The sequence below is a fragment of the Struthio camelus genome, chromosome 18 (genome assembly GCF_040807025.1).
Source record: "Struthio camelus isolate bStrCam1 chromosome 18, bStrCam1.hap1, whole genome shotgun sequence".
Lineage (NCBI taxonomy): Eukaryota > Metazoa > Chordata > Aves > Struthioniformes > Struthionidae > Struthio > Struthio camelus.
This window is the reverse complement of record NC_090959.1, coordinates 7,556,187-7,574,272: the sequence shown is the minus strand read 5'-3', so window position 1 is coordinate 7,574,272 and position 18,086 is coordinate 7,556,187. Positions and strand designations below refer to the sequence as shown.

The 18,086-nt window shown below is 64.1% G+C and overlaps 1 protein-coding gene across 6 annotated transcripts in view; it reads right to left on the bottom strand.

Moving 5' to 3' along the window:
* SRC (SRC proto-oncogene, non-receptor tyrosine kinase) overlaps nt 1-18,086 on the bottom strand; it is a 37,431-nt gene that overhangs the window by 11,677 nt on the left and 7,668 nt on the right. For 3 of the 6 annotated variants that reach the window (XM_068912851.1, XM_068912850.1, XM_068912848.1), the window contains exons 2-4: nt 4,248-4,497; nt 3,850-3,949; nt 3,071-3,088 (exon numbers count right to left, since the gene is read on the bottom strand). In XM_068912851.1, the coding sequence (XP_068768952.1) occupies nt 3,071-3,088; nt 3,850-3,949; nt 4,248-4,488 (359 nt within the window). In that variant the 5' untranslated portion in view covers nt 4,489-4,497. The remainder of the gene's footprint in view (nt 1-3,070; nt 3,089-3,849; nt 3,950-4,247; nt 4,498-18,086) is intronic. The other 3 variants (XM_068912852.1, XM_068912847.1, XM_068912849.1) reach the window with 1 other exon arrangement.

Genomic DNA, 18,086 nt, shown 5'->3' with positions numbered 1-18,086 from the left:
CGTGCCGGGCAGTGCCACCGTGGCCTCGGCGGCTGCCCAGCAGCCTGCAGACACGGGCTCGACCCTTCCCGCGCCGCCGAGCTGCTGCCGAGCGGGCGGACGTGTCGGCAGGATGTTGAGCGGCGCAACGTTCGCCCTTCTCTCGGCCCCCGTCACCTATCGTGGGAGGTGGCTGGAGGGATCCCCACGGCTCCCCGGACGGAGCTGCTGCTCCAGTCACCTTCACTGGGACGGTTGCAAAGGGGGCAGGAGACTGGTTCAGCCTCCTTTCCCATGGGACTGGAGAAAACATCTGCTTGAGAAATGCCCAGATTTCAACTTGTGGCTTTATTCCAGCTTGGGCTGAAAGGCTGCAATCTGGGAATTCTGCAAAAACAAACCATTCCAAAAACGTCTCAGTGGGACAGGAAAAAGAAAAAATCAGAACAAAGCATTTCAACAATTCCCTGCACGATCTTACCCAAAACACCCCGTTACACCCCGCTGACCGCCAGCTGGCTGGGAGGAAACCTCCTCCTGCTGGAAACGGCACCACAAGAGCCTTTCCTTCACTGCCACGGATGGATCTGGCCATTCAGGGAAGCAGAGCGTCTCCACGGACAGCCTGGGCTTTGCCGGCACAGGACGTCGGAGCAGGGGGTGAGTGACATGGCGACCACGCGCAGGGACAACTCGAGCTTGGGGCTGGCTCTTCCTCTGCTTGTCCCAAGCTAAGCCCTGGGTCTGCTGCAGCCAAGATTGGCCTGAACAAATTTCCCAAGCCCTGTCTCCTCTCACCCTCTGAAAATGCAGCCCCCTTGCAGCAGACAAAACCACTAGTCGCCTTGGAAAAACGTTGGCCTGCAGCTCAGCCAAACAATGACAGTGGCCCTTGGCTTTGACCTTACGGCACAGGGACAGGCCTTCTGGCCACAGAGGCTGCAGTTGAGGCTTGTTTCCTCAAGCCTCAAAAGGGGGTGGTGGCCGGTCTCCAGCTGAGCTTGGTTCATGATAAAGTATAGAGCTGCTCTCCGTGCAGACAGCTGCTCTGGTCGGGACCCACTCCTGAACGTCAGCCCCGTTGAAAAGCGGTCCCAAGCAGCCTGTGACTTTGGGCTGCCACTCTGGGAAGGACCTGGTAGCCCTTTTCAGACTAAACGCAGCATTGCCCAGAAGAGCTTCTTGATAGTCCTGCCAGCCTCCTGGGCTCCAGCTACGACTCCTCTCTCAAAGTCCAGAGGCAGAAGATGTTGCATGCTTCCCTTCCCCAGCTCCAAAACTTCGCAGCTCCTTCCTCTGAAGGCTGAGGCGTGGAGCACCGGGTGTTTGCCTTCCCTGGAGGTCTGCAGTTATCTCATTTCAGTCCATATGGCTCTTTCCCCTCCAATTTCATTTGGACTGGAGCAAGTCCAGCATTTCCAGAACAGTGCTAAAAGGTCTGAACTCTGCAGTTCCAGAGATCCGTCTGGATTCATTCAAAACTAGGCATGAATTAGAGCATGTAACATGAGCATGTAACTCAGCCAGACAAGTTCCACAAGAGCATTACATGACTCCCAGCCCACCAGGAAAGGCTGTGCAGATACCACCAAGCAACACCCTCTGGCTGCCACATTTTTCTAATGAGCCTCTTCAGAGGGAAAACAGTATCGTCAGTGTTCGAGCTCACTGCGCTTGGAGCACATGGCTCAAGCACGAGCCACGAAATAAGTCAGCACGAACGCTGGACAAGGTGGGCAGCTCTTCGAAGACTGTCTGGAGCACCTGGGCACCAGAGCAGGAGGCTGAAGGGCTGAAAGCATTCAACACAAAGAGACACTTCCTCCTCCACTAGCACTGTGCAAAGGAGTTTTCCACAGTCTGTCTCCCTCTGGAAGTCTAATCAACATAGTTGCACCAGATACCAGAAGGGTCAGTAGCTAAACAATGCACCTTTGATTTCTTATGTTCTGCATCTCCAGCCCAGTCCTTTTGTTCGCCAGGATGCTGCAGAGCATGTACCACACAGACCCTTCTCTCTGACCGAGCCTTTGAAAAACCACAGCAGGAGAGGGGGAAAAAAAAAAAAAGGATAGAAACCCTGTGGTGCTTTAATGCCTAAAGAAAAAACCCTGAGCTATCAGCACAGTCTAGAATCCTTGACAGGCAGAGCTCACTTTGTGGAAGCACAAATCAGAAAAAAAGCTTGGGGCTAGTACATCAATGACAGTGTGAAATCAAGAGTCACTGAACACCCCAAATTAAGGCTTTTCTTGCACTGTTGAAGTCCTTCACTCTGAACATCTCAGGCTTCATGGATTAAATGCATCACCGTTAACATACAGTGTTGGAATAAGGAAAATAAGGATCAAATAGAAAAAGCATGTGCACAATACTGCCCGACCGCTGCAGGAGGAGAATTACCTCTGGGACATTCCCTGACGTTTCCACTTCTTGACTTTGCAATGTTGTTTTTGGTTCCCAGGTTTTAAGGAAGCAGCAGAGGGGAGAGTGAAAGCTGCTAAATGGCAGGCACTCCCCATTGCGCGCAACCAGGCTGCTGGCTCTGCAGGCCACCCGCACACACATCCTCACTACGGACCACACGCAGTTTCAATACAGGGCATGTTTAGGACCATTTACTCTTCCAGCTCATCACACTGCCCTGCCCCTTGCGTCAGGCAATGGATGTGCTGTTATGACCACAACGGAGAGCAAATAACAGGAGCCACAACCCTGAGGATGCGCCTGAGTCACCCGAGTGACTCTCACACTTCGTTGCTTGGATGAGAAAAAAGAATAGGCAAAAAAGACCAGGAAGGAGCAACAGGTTAAATGAAACGGGACTGCTGAGGGATGCCAGACAGAGACAAGGCGAGCAGGCCAAGTTCAGACGTCCGCAGTACAGACAGAGCTGTGGAGAGAGCTGTGTTGCAGGATGGGAAGGGGCTCCATGCTCTGTCCTGCTCACCCAGGCAGCAGAAACCCAGCTGACCACAAAACCATCTCCTCCCAGCCCTGCTCCACCCAACCTTGCCCCAAAACAGGCAGCATAAAAGCTTTTACCATTTAAGATCCATTAATAATAAAAACAGTAATCTGCAATACACACCTGACGTCCACTTTTCTCCTAAATGAAAGCATGGTGTGCAGGAGAGAAAAAAAAGTCAAGAGAGAAGCTTAGAAAAAAGCAAAGTTGAAGAGGCATCTCCAGGCAAACGAGAGGGAGCTGAGCACTGATGGGGACAAGGGACAGGCAGGATCGGGACCCCACAGAGGAGGATACAGACAAGTGCCAGGGAAGGTGCTGCCACCAGGATGAGAAAACGTCTTGAGAGTCATGGGGCATCTGGGTGGCAAAGCAGCGGTGCCTGCTGGCAGGGGCCAGGAGGACGCAGGAACGTGAGCAGCCCAAGCACCTGAACAACCATCTCTAATGTCCTCAGACAAGTCACAGCTTCTGGGGGCGTCCCAGCTCGGCACATTAGCGCTAACGCTACAGGGAGGTGCTGTTTGCATTCGAGGCTCTTTGAAGCTTTCCTCCCCATTTCATTTCTGGGCTTTCCCCTTGCTACACTGTACCCCATCCCAGGGCTGGGGACACATTCGTTGCGGGTTCACAGCCCTCGTCATCTGAGCACCGCCCCAGCCCCGTGCCCTCACCCAAGGGAGAGGGCAGCTCGATACTGGAGAAGGCTCTTTGTGCGCGGGGAGGGCACGGGATATCTGTCACTGAAGCTTCGGGGCTCAGTGACTCCTTCAGACCCCTCTAAACCCTGTAGGGGCAGGATGGCCAGCAAGGTCCCCCGCTGGCAAGGGTCCACGACAAGGGGGAAGATGCCAGCTCACCCACATCAGTGAAGGTCAGCGCACAGGGGCAGGGACACTTACGTGTTGTTGACAATTTGGAGACGTTCTCCTTTCTTGAAGGATAAGTCCGTTTCCGTCCGGGACTCATAATCGTAAAGGGCCACGAAGGTGGTGACTCCACCTGTGACAGACACAAGCTCAGGAGGACAGGCAAGCTCAGCGGCACAGTGCTTGCTGCAGCCACACCAGGAGAGTGGACGAGGGTCAGGGGCAGCCCTCACTCGGGGACCTCCTCTCCCCCCATCCTCAACCGGCAGATAGGACCCAGATCTGCTCTTTTATCGAACACCCTCCCTAGCTCAAAGGCAGAGTCCTTCAAAAGGAGGAAGTCACACCATCACAAACCAAATCCACGCAAACCCAACCAGTAATCCCCAAAGCACCCCTGTGCTCTTGGAGAGCCCCAACGCTACACTGACCTGCCAGAGCCCCGGAGCGCTGCGGCGACGTGACGGTGTCGGAGGTGTTGAACCCCCCAAAGAGCTTGGACTCCGCAGCCATGGTCCCGAAGGTGCGGCTGGGGGTGCGATGGGTGTCAGGAGCGGCACTCTTGCTGGGGGTCTGGGAGGCCGGATAGCCTCCGTGGTGGGCATTCTCCGCGGGCTCCAGGCTGCGCCGCCGCTGGCTGGTGTCTTTGGGCTTGCTCTTGCTGCTCCCCATGGTGCCAGGCTAAAAGAAACCAGCACACACATATGCAAAAGGCTTATTTTTTTAAAAAGCTGCTTCCTAAGGCTTGTGCAACAGACGCCTGCCCACTAGGAAATGAAACAAAACCGCCGCAGTCTTTTCAAGCATCAGCTGCCAGAAAGTCTGGACGTTCTGCCCTTGCCCTGGGATAACATCGTCACTTAAATTCAAGCCACCTCCCGTGTCTCCGTATTAGCTCGCAAAACACTCGCTAGAAGTGGAACGGACACAGCGCGCTCGGTGAGCAGTAAGGCAAGTACCAGCAGGAGTGGTACCGCTCACGGGAGTGGAGCAGACAGGTGAAATATAGTGACTAGGATAATAGCACAGATAACGCCTCCCGAAACGCTAGGGCTCGTTAGCGGGCCAGCTCCAAAGCCAAAGCGTCCTGGGCATCAGTGGGAGAAGCAGCCAAGCCCCAGGGCCTCCCTTGTCCCATCAACGCATGAGGAAATCACAGGGCCAGGTTTTCTCTTCCTGGTGCACCCTCGCAGCTCCTCCAGCGCCTCCTGCCCTCGTGCAAGCAGGCTGCGTGCGTGCCGGTCCCACCACGCGTGGCCCCGCGGGGCAACAGCAGCGCTGGGTCGCAGCTCAACCACCCTGTGACGGCACGGGCTCAGGCCTCGCGAAACAGAGACGTGGCTGGAGGGCAGAGCCGCGGGGACGCGCGGCCGCCCCGGTCCCTGCCCAGAGCCTTTCCTGCACGGCTCCCTCGCACCCCGAGCGCCGAAGCAGCACATTTTGCAGTGGGGTCGCAGCTGCAGCGAAGCAGCCGGGGTGCTGCAAGCACCGCGCGCTGCAGCTCGGCAGCCGGCGGGACTGTGGCACGGGTCCCACCAGGCGCTGCCTGCGGTCATCGCCCTTACACCCAACAGCTCCTAGGCACGGGCAGGAGCAAGAAGACCCAGGCCAGCATTCACGAGTTTGGATTACTCGAAGAGCAGAAATTGAGACAACCCATAGCTGCCCCATTCTCTTCTTTCTCAGGAAAGGGATTTAACCACTGAGGATGTTCCTGTGAAGTCCAAAACATGCAGCAGATGAAGCTCTCAGAAACAGCGCGCATGAGAAAAGTTTCAATCGTGAACAGTTTAGGGCAGTCAGCAACTAAAGACCAAGGGATCTCTGCTTTATATATAGTCATGCCTTCCTTTCCACTCAAGATCATGCTCTATAAATACCTTCAAGGTAATGATATAAATGAAGGAAGGGAATTATTTGCAGTCTCCAAAGATGGCAGGATACACAGCAGTGTCCTGAAGCTATGGAAGGAAATATTTAGGCTAGAGCTGCACAGCAGGATAGAAAAGGGACGGGGAGAAAAACAGGGAGAGTATCATCTTTAACACAAAAGGACAATAGGGCAAAGAGCAGAGGTGGCAGCAGACACCTCTAGGGCACGCTCGGAGGGCGAGCTGGATGCGAGGGTTTGCGAGGGATCTGATGTTTTTGCAACCCAGCTTCCGACGGGAGCTGAGATGGATGCAAAGAGCAGCTCCAGAGCCACGGGGTGGCTTCCGCGTTTCGGGTGCAGCTTGCACAGTCCGGGCTTCTTCTGCACGGAGGCGTCAGCTTTGCAGGGCCCGAGCTCTGCTTTCTCCATCCCAGCTCCTTTTCCCGTGGGACGCCTTTGCCTAAAGACAGGGTCTTATCTTCCAGAAGACCCAACTTTCACCTACCACTTTCCAACTCCCAAATCGCAAAGAACAGGAATATCCCCCGTCCCACTTCCGCGCACGTTTGCTCCGTTTGCCTCACGCTGCTCACTGCAACCAGAGCCGCGCTGGCTGCACTGGACCCTGCCGGCGGCTTGGCAGCCGGAATAAGCTCTTTCCTCGGGCTCTGCCCCGGCGCCATGGCTGGCAGGGCTCCCCGGCGGAGCGGGGCGCTCGGGCCGGCTTTCCTCCCACACGTGCCGGCCGCGAGGAGGGACCGATGCCGCCGGCTGCCGCGGCACGGAGGGACGGGGCCCACGGATATCTGCACCGGGCTTCGAGGTCCTGGGAGCAAAGGTGGGACAGGAATGCGAAATAAAAGCCTTGGGCTTGCAAATCGTCACTGGCGGCAGGCTGGAGGCCGGCCCCGAGGGGTGGCAGGGGGGGCCCCGAGGGGCGGCAGGGGGGTCCTGCTCTGTAGATAACTGTGCTTTCCAAAGCCTGAAGTCACTGAAGCAGAATTTTAGGGAAAGGGAGGTACTTGGGAACAGCGGGAGAAAGCCCCCCACCCATAACACGAGCTGGAAGGAGCCAAGCTCCCTTTCCTCGCATCCTTCAGCCGAACCTTTTGCTCACCTCGGCGTCGGTGCCCTGCCAGCAGCTCCCGTCCCCGCGTCCCCCACAGCCCGGGGAGGAGCAGGGACGCGCGCGGTGCCCCGGGAGGGCTGGGCGGCCGCCGCGCGGCTTGTGACTGCCCACGCGACCGTGAACAACGCGCGCCAGCCGTGGCTCACAGTTTCCCCTGGCAGTGGCACTTCCCCAAGCAGGAAAAGCCCCAGCGGCGCCCTGAGCGGGGAGACGCTGCCTGCCCCCCGCCACCGCCGGCTCCTCCGCTTGGTGCAAGAGGGCTGCTGTGATTTCAAGGACCGTGGGTTTAATCAGCTAAGCCAGACCCTGCAGCAGTTTCGCCTCCCGGACGGTCTCGGGCCAAAGTGCGGCAGCAGGAGAGGGCAAACAGCCCCGGCTCCTTCGCGGCCGGTTGCTGAAGCGAGTGAGTCCCGTCAGCCCCAAACGTGGTCTCCAGAGGCCTGAAAGCCTTGGAAGGGTCCTGGCACCAGGCCTTCCCCGCACGGACCCTGTGAGACCACCCTTACGGCTCTGCCACGCACAGCGAGCACGACTGCGGCGGCGCCTCGGCTGCCACGGGCTGCTCAGGAACCCCCTCGCCGGACGAGCAGCGCCAGCGAAAGCCACCCGCGGGGCTGCCGGCCTGCGGACCCGGCTCCCAAACACACGTAACAAGCTCCCGATCTTTGCCCCACGCCCCTGGGAAGGGCTTTGCCGGATGCCAGTCCAACCCGGTGTCGCCCGCCCGCAGCCGTCAGGAGCGGGAGCAGGAAGCGCTGCCGGGCACCAGGGAGCCCACGGAGGCCGCGAGAGCGGTGCAGAGGCAGGGAGGGCTGCGGGATCACCGCGGAGGGGGTCAGCACAGGGGACCACCAGCCTGCGCTCCTCAAGGACACAGGTCAAAAGCCACGAGCATCGCTGTGTGCTTTCACGTTGCAAAAGCCCCGAGCATCACCACATGTTTTTGCATTGCAAAAGCAACCAGCATCAGCGAGTATTTTTACACTGTGCACCTAAACGCCCACCCGAACCTGTTTCACTCTGGCTAGCGCAAAACCTAGGCTGGAAACCCAAAACGCGCCCAGAGGCCCCGACCGGCTTGTGCTGTCCGCGCTGCCACGTCCTCGGAGGCCCTGGAGCAATTCAGCCGAGGGGAACACGTGCCTTTAGCCCTGCCAGCACGCAGGCCCCTCCGGCCGTCGCCCACCACGCGCCCGGGGGACGCCTGACCCTCGCCCGCGAAAGCCGTGCCTCTCGCGCCAGCCACGGCGCCGTTCGCCACCGGCGCGCGGGGAGGAGAAGGGGCGCGAGACGTCCCCCGCAGCCCCGAAACCACCGCCGGGGCGCCCGCCGCATCCGCCGAGGAAAGGGTTCAAACTGCCCCGGCGGCTGCCGCCAGCCCGGGGGGGAGGCAGGAGGGCTGTCAAATGGCTGCAGCAGGGGATCGGAGACGCCGGCTCCCGGCACCCGCCGCCAGCCCCACCGCCAGCGCCGGGGTAGCCGCACGCCGGCCAAAACTGAAGCAACTGGATTGCAAAAAAATAAAAAAATAAAAACCACCCAAAAAGCACAGAGCAAGAGCAAAGCGCCGCCAGCAGCTATGGTACATTTGTGCTCGGGGCTGCAGCGCCCGCGGGCGGGTGCCAGACGGCGGAGACCGGCCCGGCCCCGACGCCAGGGCCATGCCTCCCGCCAGCGCTGCGTTTGCCGCCCCCCCCGCCCCGTCCCAGCCGCTCCGCCTCCGGCGCGCAGCAAGGCCTTTCCGCTCCGGGCGGGGGTCAGCGCGAGGGACCCACGGAAAAACCACCCGGGTGCTGAGTTGCGAGGCCTCAGCTCCGGCCCCTGGCGGCCAGCCTCGCCAGGAGGGGCGGCTGCCGGCTCCGGGCAGCACCGCGAGGCGGGAGAAACAAAGCCGGAGCTCTCTGCCCTTTGCTCCTGCCGGCGCCGGTAACGGGCCCCTTGCCCCGTGCTCGGCCGGCGGCTGCCCCACGGCCAACCCGGCCACGGCCGAGCGCCCCGCAGCCCGGCCCCGAGCCCCGCCGAAGGCCGGGCGGTTTTACGGGCTCATCGAGCGGAGCGCTTCGACGTCCCTTCCCCGAGGGCTCGGAGGTGCCTTACCCGCTCCTTCGGGCGGCGGGAAGGGGCTGCCGGCAGACGGCAAGGTCGGCCCCGGCCGGCGGGACGGAGCTGCCACCCGCCCGGGTGCCGCCGATCCTGCTCTGGCCCCGGCGGGCGCTCTCGGCCGCCTCCTCCTCCTCCTCGGCGCGTCCCTCCCGTCCGGGGCAGCCAGCTCGCATCTGCCTCGCTCTGACCTCTCATGTGTGAAGAGGGGACGATTCTCTGCTCTACTTCCTCGCCGCGGCGCGGGAAGGGCGAGGAGGCGGCCGGAGCAGCCCGGGGAGCGCGGCAGGACCCGGCGGCACCCTCGCCCGCCCGGCGCTTTCCGCCGTTCCTTCCCAGGAGGCAGAAGCAAAGCCGGTCGCTCCGGACGCGCCGCCGCTCCGGCCCGAGGCGTCTCCAGCCCCGCCGCTCCGCTTTGGGACGGTCGGGACCAGAGCGACGCTCTGCCACCAACGGGCACCTTGTCGCCGGGGACATGAGTTGTCTTCTCCATCCCCAGCACCACAGGCGCCTCACAGCAGAAGGGATGTCTGGAGCAACTCGCCCCGCTCAAGCCCTGATTCAGCCAGAAAAGCAAGTTTTTTGGCCAAGATTTTCCAAAGGGTTATAAAGAAACGCTGTTGCTCTGAAACAGCGGGTCAGGGCAGGGCTCGGGGTCAAGACCAGAGCAGGGAAAGGCCCGGTGCCGACGGTGACCTCGCCACCAGCCTCAAAATTTCCAGCCTTCGCGGCCCCAGCTGGCCCGGCCCGACCTGCTCAGCGGCTGGCCTAACGGCGCTGCAGCCCGCAGCCGCGCGGCGGGGGCCCCACGATGTCCTGCCCTTGCCCCGGCTCGTAGGCTTCGTCCCTATTTTTAGGGCGTTTGATTAGGGTAATAAGCAGCGGCTGACTGACAGCTCTTGAAGCCCCCGAACGGTTTGCAATTTGTGCTTGACTAATATTCGCTGGCAATAATCGCACAGCGGGATGGAAGGAGGGGGAAGCGGCAGTCCCAACTCGCGCCCGCGGCCCCCCGCAAACGCCCGCGCCGGCTGCGCCGCTGCCGGAGGCGCTAGCGAGGCTCGCAGCGGGATGCTGCCCGCTCCGTCGCGGCTCCGTGCGTTACGCGAGCAGGAGCGGCTAGACGGTTGATTAGCCTGGAGATAAAACCCTCCGGGGAAAGCCCCGTTCGGTGGCCGGCCGAGCAGGGGGCCGAGCGGGGCGTCCTCCCCGGCCCCGCGGCGGGTGCAGCGCCCTCGTCCTCTCCTCCGCCCGCCGCCGAGCTCGCCGCGTCGCTGCCAAGGCCACGTCCACTTTCAGACAAAACAGGACCAAAGAAAGCACCCACCGCCGAAACGCCAGCGAGGCCCGAGGCTGAGGTCAGCCTCGCGTCGGAAGCGCGCGAGGTGGAAGAAGTGACACTGACGGGGAAGGGGAAGTCGAGCAAATCCTCCAGCAGCTTCCAGGTTTGGTTTGCAACGCTAACATCTGGCGCGCGCCCGCAGCGCTTTGCCTTGGCTGCTGGAACGGCAGCCGCCCGGCAAAGCCGGTACGTGCCCCGGCGCCGTCCCGCCAGGGACCTTAGAGAAGCCGGGGCCTCCTGGCGCTTCCTGGAGCCAACGCAACGGTCAGGGGCAAAACCCTCCAAGAGCCCAGCGCCGTCCCCTCTTGCGTGCACGGGATAACACGAGGCGCGGAGCTGCAGTCTCGCCCTGCGCATCGCCAGGCACCGCTGGAGACAGGCTCGCGCCGGGGAGGCGCGCGGTGACGGCCGCGGCCCGAGGGCTGGCAGGGACGAGCCGCGCGGGCACGCTTTGCCATCCGAGCGTCTCCCCGCCTGGCTGCTCCTCCAGCTCCCCCTGCTCCCAAATCCCAGCGGAGCGGGGCCGCTTCCCGCGCTGACCCAGACCGGGGCGCGCCGGCGGGCCGGACGGGAGCGGAGCATCCCTAGGGACCGCAGGGCCACGCTCAGCGCTGCCTTCTCTCTTGCTGCCCACCCCAAGGGGAGGGAGCCGCGGCTCAGCGCGGTCCCTGCCCGGGGGTGCGGGAACAACGGGGAGAGGCCCCAGCAAGAGGCCGCCCCCCTCCCTCCGCTCTCAGAAAGCGATTAAAACCAAAGCGCGCTCAGCTGCACGATCCAGCTCGGGTCGGCTCGGCTCACGGCCCCCAAGGCGGAGGTTTCCCCTTCCTCCCCCGGCGCGACAGCCTGGGAAAGCTGCGGGGCCGGGCGTCCCAACGGGCTCGGGGACAGCGGAGCGGAAACCAAGCGCTGCCAGGTGGGAAAACGCTGGCCGAGTGTGGGAACGCCACGCGGCCCGCCCGGCCGCCCCGCTCCTTCGGCACCAGCATCCCCCGGGCATCCTCATCTCGGTCCATGCTCCAGCCCGCTCCCAGCGCTTGCCCGGGCCGGGGGCACCCCGCGGCAGCGCCCCGGGCAGCACGCGCCCCCTCCTGCCGTCCCCACAGCCTCTTCCCCCGCAGGAAGGGAGCGGGGAACAGCCGGGGCGGCCAAGCGGAGCCCTTTGCTCTCCGCACCGCGCAGGATGCCAGGAGCCGAGCGGCCTCCCGCTGCGCCGGGCCGCGGGAGCCAAGGGGATGCGATGGGGCATCTCAGGAAGAAAAACTAACTGGCAGGCTGGGAAGCGGTGAAAGGACGAACCCTCTTCCCTGCCTCCCCGACAGCGGAGATGCTCTGGGAAAGGCAAGGCCGAGGAAAGCAGCTGCTTTCAAGCAAATCTGTCTCCTCCAGACAGGCTGTTTTCCTCTGTGCCCAAGGAGACAATGGGAGCTGTAGGAGCCGCGCTGATAGCAGCTCCGGCAGCCCAGGGAAGCGAGCTTATCTTCTTTTCAAAGACACTAACAAAAGACTGCTGATTGGGAGCAGACAAAACACAGAAACCCCCCCTTAGGCCCGGCTTCTGTAAGCCAGAAGCAGCAGCCTTGGGAAACACGGGGCGGCACCGGGGGCCGGGAGGCAGACGAGCGGCCTCGGTCCGCGGCTGCGACCCGCCGCCCCATCGCCGTGCCGCAGGGCGGCGGGAGCCGCACCGCTGCGAGGCTGCCGCACCAGCCCGACCCTGAACCCCCATCGCTAAGCGGATGATGGAGATGCTAAAAATCAAAGCAAGGCATCCTCACACCCGGCTCAGCCCTGCCTCCGCCGGGGGAAGAGGCGGCGGGCGGGCAGCTCCTCTCGGCGAGCGCAGCCAGGTTCCCCCTGGACAAGCCGAAAACGCCTAAGAGGACACGTGCTGAGCTCGGGTGGGAAGCAGGCAGGCGGCCAGGGCCAAGGGGCGCGCCGGCGGCCACCACGTCGCCCTTCGCAGAGGGCAGCATCCCTCGGAAACTCGCTTCCCACCTGCAAACTGCTTTGTTAAAACAGAAGCCGGGATGCTCCCTCCATGCCTGGGCTCCACGAGCCCGAGCGAAAGGCAGCCGGGGGGGCTCGGCGGGGGAGCGGCAAGGCAACACTGCCCTCCCCTGCCCTGCCTCTGCCGCCACTAGTGAGCCGAGCGCGTCAGTGCTCGGCAGGACGGCCCAGGCGGCGGCGCGGGGGGCCACTCGGGCAGCCCGCAGCCAGGTTACAGCGCGGGACGCAGAGCCCTGCAGCCGGCACCGCTCGGCCGCTGCTGCAGACCCCGCGGCCAGCAGTGGCGCGGTTGCCGCTGCCACGTGCAGACCCGCCGCCCGGGGAGGAGAGCGCGGCGAGGACCGCCCAGAGCTGCTCCTTTGCGTCCGCTTTGCTCCTTTGTATTTTCCCTTTAGCAGCGTGAGCAACCTGTTTTCAAGCTCCTTCCACCTCTGGGAGCCCGGCTACAACGTCAAAGCGACCTGCAGGCGCTACTCCGATTTGGAGAGCCAGGGGGACCCGGGGGAGGGCAGGGAAGCCGGGTCCGGAGCCGGGCAAGGGGGCAGCCGGCTGGCTGGGCACGGGGGAGCCTGGCACCCGTTCGAGGGTGACGCTGCAGCGGTCAAGGTTGAGACAACTGACTGAAGAGGAAGCGGGTCCTGCGCGGCCCTGCGGTGCCACCCGCCTGCCTTCCCCCCCCGCCAGAGCAGCCACCAAACCACCCAGGGCTCCCACAGCTCCGCCAGCCCCGGGCCCGGGAGAGTCGCCGCGGGCAGGGCGCTGCCGGGAAACGTTCGACGTCCAGGAGGACACGCAACTTGGCCGAAGGCTCCCGCGGCCCTCGGCCGCTGCACGCACGAGCCCTTTCGGGGAACAAAACCATCTCTGGGAGGAGGCGGCAGCAGCGCTGAGAGCAGGAAAGCGTTCAGGCCGAGGGGCTTGATTCAGGCCAAGGAGGCCGGCGAGCCCTGCCCATCTCCTGCCCCTCTGCCCACCTCGGCTGCGGAGGCCCCGCTCGCCCGGCAGCGCGGGCCCCCGAAGGCCAGCGCCGCGGGCATCCCTGCCGCGAGCGATCCGGGCCATCCCGGCGCGCCGGAGGGCTGCACGGCGCAGCCTCCTTCCCCTTGTTTCCTGCCAAAGATTAAAAGGAAGAGGACGGGGGGTCCCTCCTCCCTCCCGGCAGGCTGAGCTTTGATCCGCCGGCGGGAACGCCGAGCCGAGCGCCGGCCGCCCCGGCTCCCGCGCGCAGCACGGCCAACCCCGGCCTCGGAGATAACCGAAGCTTGACGGGACCTGAGCAACCTGCTTTGAGCTGGGGTCACGCTGGAGACGCCCAGAGGTCCTTTCCAACCTACCTCAGCCTGTGCCTCCAGACCCCTAGGAGGGCACCAAACGTAGCGATAGCCAAAACCAGGAACCGCCAAACCAGCTCAAAGAAACGCTCTGCAAAAGCACACAAAGCTTTTGGCATGCGTTAACCCGGGAGGAGTTTCTCCCGGACAAGCGATGAGGGCACCGTTCTCCTCCTGCCAAGTCCAGGACAGTCAGAGAGAGGTAAAGGGAAAAATGAAAACCTTGCAAGCGTGCGAGCCCGGGAAGGGCCGAGGACGGGGGGCGGCACTGGAGCAGACCTCCCGGCCCCCAGGACTGCCTCGCACGACGCTTCCCCTCCAAAATTCCTCCAGCCCAGGACCTGGCGAGGCGTTCGGTGCCCCTCAACGTTCGTTTTTAATACGAACCGGAATTACTAAGCCGGAATTACCGCCCTTCCTGCGCCCCCACGAAGGTGCACGAGAAGCGGGTCCGGGCCACGCTGGAGGTGGTGACAAAGATGTGGAAACACCGTGACATAACTTAGCCTCTTCCCCACGCCGCAGCAGCGCAGCTTTCCGTTCCCCATTTCTGCAAGGCCTCTTCCAGCGCCGGCCCGTTTTCGGCTCCAGCAGGGCAGCAGAAAGCTGAGTTGACTTCTGCTTTCCGGAAGCGGAGACCAGCGCCGGGTCCGGCCGAGCGCGGCCCCGCTGCGGCACAAGGGGAGCGAAAGGCGGATGTGAGTCACGGCCGGGCTGCACCCAGCGCCGGCGAAGCGGGGCCGGCCGCCTGCTCCCGCCGCGGCTCGGGCCACGACGCGCCCGGCGGCGATTTCACGCCCGTCAGACTCGGGCGCCCCGGGCGAGGATCCCGGCTCAGCCGGGCGTCAAGCCCCCGGGGGCAGGCGGAAGAAGGGGCGACGGACACGTCAGAAAGAGCAAACCTCCAGGCGCGAGCAAGTCGCGGCCGCGCTGGCGTCACTGCGAAAGCATCTCCGCGTTCGGGAAAACCAGCCCATCCGGTCCAGCCGGGAGAGGAGCTGCCCTGGGCTCCGCGATGCCCCCGGCACGGGGGACCCAGCTCCCGGGGCCAGGCACGCAGCCCCCCCGGCAGGTCGCCTCCTGAGACCCTCCAACACGCAGCAAGACCTGGGAAACCCGTTAAAGACAAAAACCCAAACGCGCAGGGAAGGTATTGGCACCCTGCTCCCGAGCTGCCCTGGCATCCCGAGCTGCTCTACGCCGGGCCACGGCGCCGATCGCCGTCCCCCTGCCCGCTCGCACCCCTCGAGCGGTTCGCTCGTCGCCAAAACCAGCCCGAGACCCACCGGACAAAGCCCAGCGCGGAGGCTGCGGGGCTCCCGAGGGGGCAAACGGAGATGGGCCGAGCCTAGACGGCGCCGCAGCCGGCCCGGGCCGTGCCCGACTGCCCGGAGGCAGCCGCGGGCGGCCCCGCTCCTGGGCACGCGCCGCCGGCGGGGGGCGGCTGCAGGCTATCCGCAGCCCGAGCAGACCAAGGAACAAAGGAAAACGCTGACTGAGTGCCTCTCCTTCCTGCCGTTCGCGGCGGGGAGACCTCGGCTCCGCGCAGCTCCCAGCGCTGGCTCCCTGCGCGGCGGCCCGGGAGGGACGCAGGCGGGTGGCGGGCCACGGTGGCCGCGCTCCCGGGCCGGCGGCGACCCACGGAGGCGCCGAGGCAGCCAGACGGGGCGAAGCGCCTCTCCATCGCGGAGGGCAGCGGCGCGGGCCCAGCCGAACGCCCTCTGGACGGGGCTCCCCGGGAGCCCCGCGGGGTGGCAGCACCCCGGCCGGCTCTGCCACCTCCGGCGGGGCGCGAGGGCGCAGAGGGAGCCGGGACCGGCCCTGGCTTGGGTCCGTGGCCTCTCCTCCCGGCGCCGGGCGCGCACAGCCTCCCTCCCCGTCGGCAGCACCTCCTGCAAAGCCAACGGCTTCCCAGCTGCGCTGAGCCCGCGGCGTTTCGGGAGCGGAGCGGGGCGCCCGGCCGCGGCCGGCGGGGCCAAAGGGCACGGCAAAACACGGAGCGTAACGAAGAGCTTGGTGCACGGGCAGCGCGAGGCCTTGCACGGCCTCAGCGGGTGCGGCCAGACCTGGCGTGCAAGAAGGGGAAACCGAGGCACGCGCTTTGCCAGAGACCGGCCGCGCCGACGAACCGAGCCGAGCGGCTTTCGTCTCCTCGGGAGCCTCCAAAGCGCAACGGCGTGCGCGAAGGCACCCGGCAAGGAGCCGCGGGAGGCTCGCTCGGCCGCGGGCTTCTCCCCGGCTCAGTCGAGCCTCCCGGCCCAGCGGCGACACCACCCTTCCCGCGGCCCCGGCGGGGCCCCGCGCGGCGATTTCTAGCGGGATGGCAGCACCGAACCCCCCTCGGCTCTGCCCCAGATCCACGTTTCTCCGTGGGGCTCCGAATCCTGCACCCCAGGACAAAGCTGGGTCACCAGCCGGTGCTCCCCACGAGCCGCCGTCCCAGCGAGGAGGACTTGGCTCATCAGCCCAAGCGCTCAGGGCTGCTCATGGTCGCTCTGTGCTCCTCAGGCCTCCGAGGAGCTCATGGGACGCTCAGTTCTCCCACAATCCCCCCAGGAAATTTTGGACCCCAGTTACCCAGCGGACCCGACACCTTCCACGCAGGACCCCAGCCCTGATACAGCGCAGCGTTCACCATGCGCAGCCCACGGGCACCCTGCTGCGTCCGCCAACGGCTCCCACTGCCCATGACCAAACGGGCCCGGGGGAAACTGAGGCAGGTCAAAGCATCTCATCAGATGGGGAAGCAAGCACGCTTGGAGCAGCGAAACCCAGCACTTTCCGCGCTGCAGCTACAACCCTGCACTTCTGCTCGGACGGGCTCCAAGGGAGGATGGTTTTACAAGCTGATAAATCGGCCACATGAGTAGCTCCCGGGCACAGGGACCGACCCGGGCTGCTTTTATTCGGAGACCTTAGAAGTACACAGTGCCATACCCAGCTGCCATTTCCCTGGCACGGCTTAGCATTCACAGAGTAGAGAAGACCATCCAAACTGCAGCCCACCCAAAGCACTTTGAACATCCTCTCTTGCCTTTCATCCTTCTCAAGAGCCTAAACCCAACGGGACGTTTCCCTTTTCCAAATAACAGCTTGAAACCTTGCTGGCCGCCCTGTTCAGCACCAACTCACCCTGCACCACTACCCCAGAGCGGGGCCAGCGCGGGACTGGTGACCCTTTGCGGGAAGGTGGCCCCTGGCTCAGGCTGCACTCACGTTGCTTTGGGTCCTATTTAAATCCAGGTCTCCAGCGCTGGAAGGGGCAATGCGCTAGCGAGTTTTCACCCTCGTCTCCCAGGGTTTCACCCAGGGTTTTCAGTGGCTGAGCCCCCAACCGCCGAGCACCCAGAGGTCTCTGCCCTCCCCAACCTCCGAGACACAGCCCTGGCGCTTTAACGCGAGCGCCGAGCAAGGAGCCCTGCGGAGAGGCTGGACACGGCCGCGCAGGGTGGAAGCTATTCTTGCAGCGCGCGGTCAGGTTTTCCTCCGGCCGGCTGCGGATAACACAGTGGGCTCCGTGCCAGAAAAAAAAAAAAAATTAAATTAAATAATTTTACAGCCGCACAAGCAAGACCATAACGGGTCAAACGCGGGCCAGGGCTGGGAAACTCGGAGCAAGCCTCCGGGACTTTTCCCGCTGCTCCCGGCCAGCGGGGCGTGGGGAAGGAAACGCAGCCCAGCACGAGTCACGAGCCCGCCTGAGTCACCCGCGGGCAGAGCGCTGACCCGGCGCGACCCGCGCCGCCTGCCCTTGCCGGAGACCCCTCGGTGCCGCAACCGCGCGCGGCTCGAGCCCAGCCGAACGGTCTCGCCGCCTGCCCTTGGCAGCCAGAGGAGCAGCGTGAGCGCGCGCGCCAGGACGCGCCGCCGCCGGTTTTCGTCGCTGGAAGGCTCTTGGCTCGCGGGCGGCGGAGCGAGGCAGCCAGCCGCCGCCAGCGCGCGTGGCAGGGAGCCGAGCAGGGAAGCATCGCCCCGTGCCTATCCCGGTTCTCACGTGCTTTCCCGCGGCAGCGGGGCCAGCCAGGCCTCGGGGTGACCCGGCACCTCCGCACGCGGCCCGCGAGGTCCGGGCACGGCAGGCAGCTGGTGCCCACGCAGGGCTTAGCCCTAAGCGGGCTGTGAGAGACCCAGCCGCCGGGACGCAGGGTGGTGAGCGGCCGTGGGCACGGGTCCAGAGGGACTGTACACGCGGGACAGCATCACCGCCGGCTGTGGTCCGCAGCGTTGTGGTTCCTCATCTTCCTCCCCTAGATCCAAACCTTTTCACCCGGGAACAGCCCCGAGATAAGCTCTCGGACCGCTCACGCAAGGCTGTGGGTCCTTCGGCCGCTTATCGCATCTCCCCATGAAAGCACGGCAGCCTGCAGCTGCGGCGTTCAGGCCCGCAGCCCCATTTCCTGAAGGTCTGAAGAAGAAGGGGGGGGGAAAAAAAATCGCAGATGTGCCCCTTTCCCGGGGCTTCTCCTCCCCGGGCCCCCTGCCAGCGCT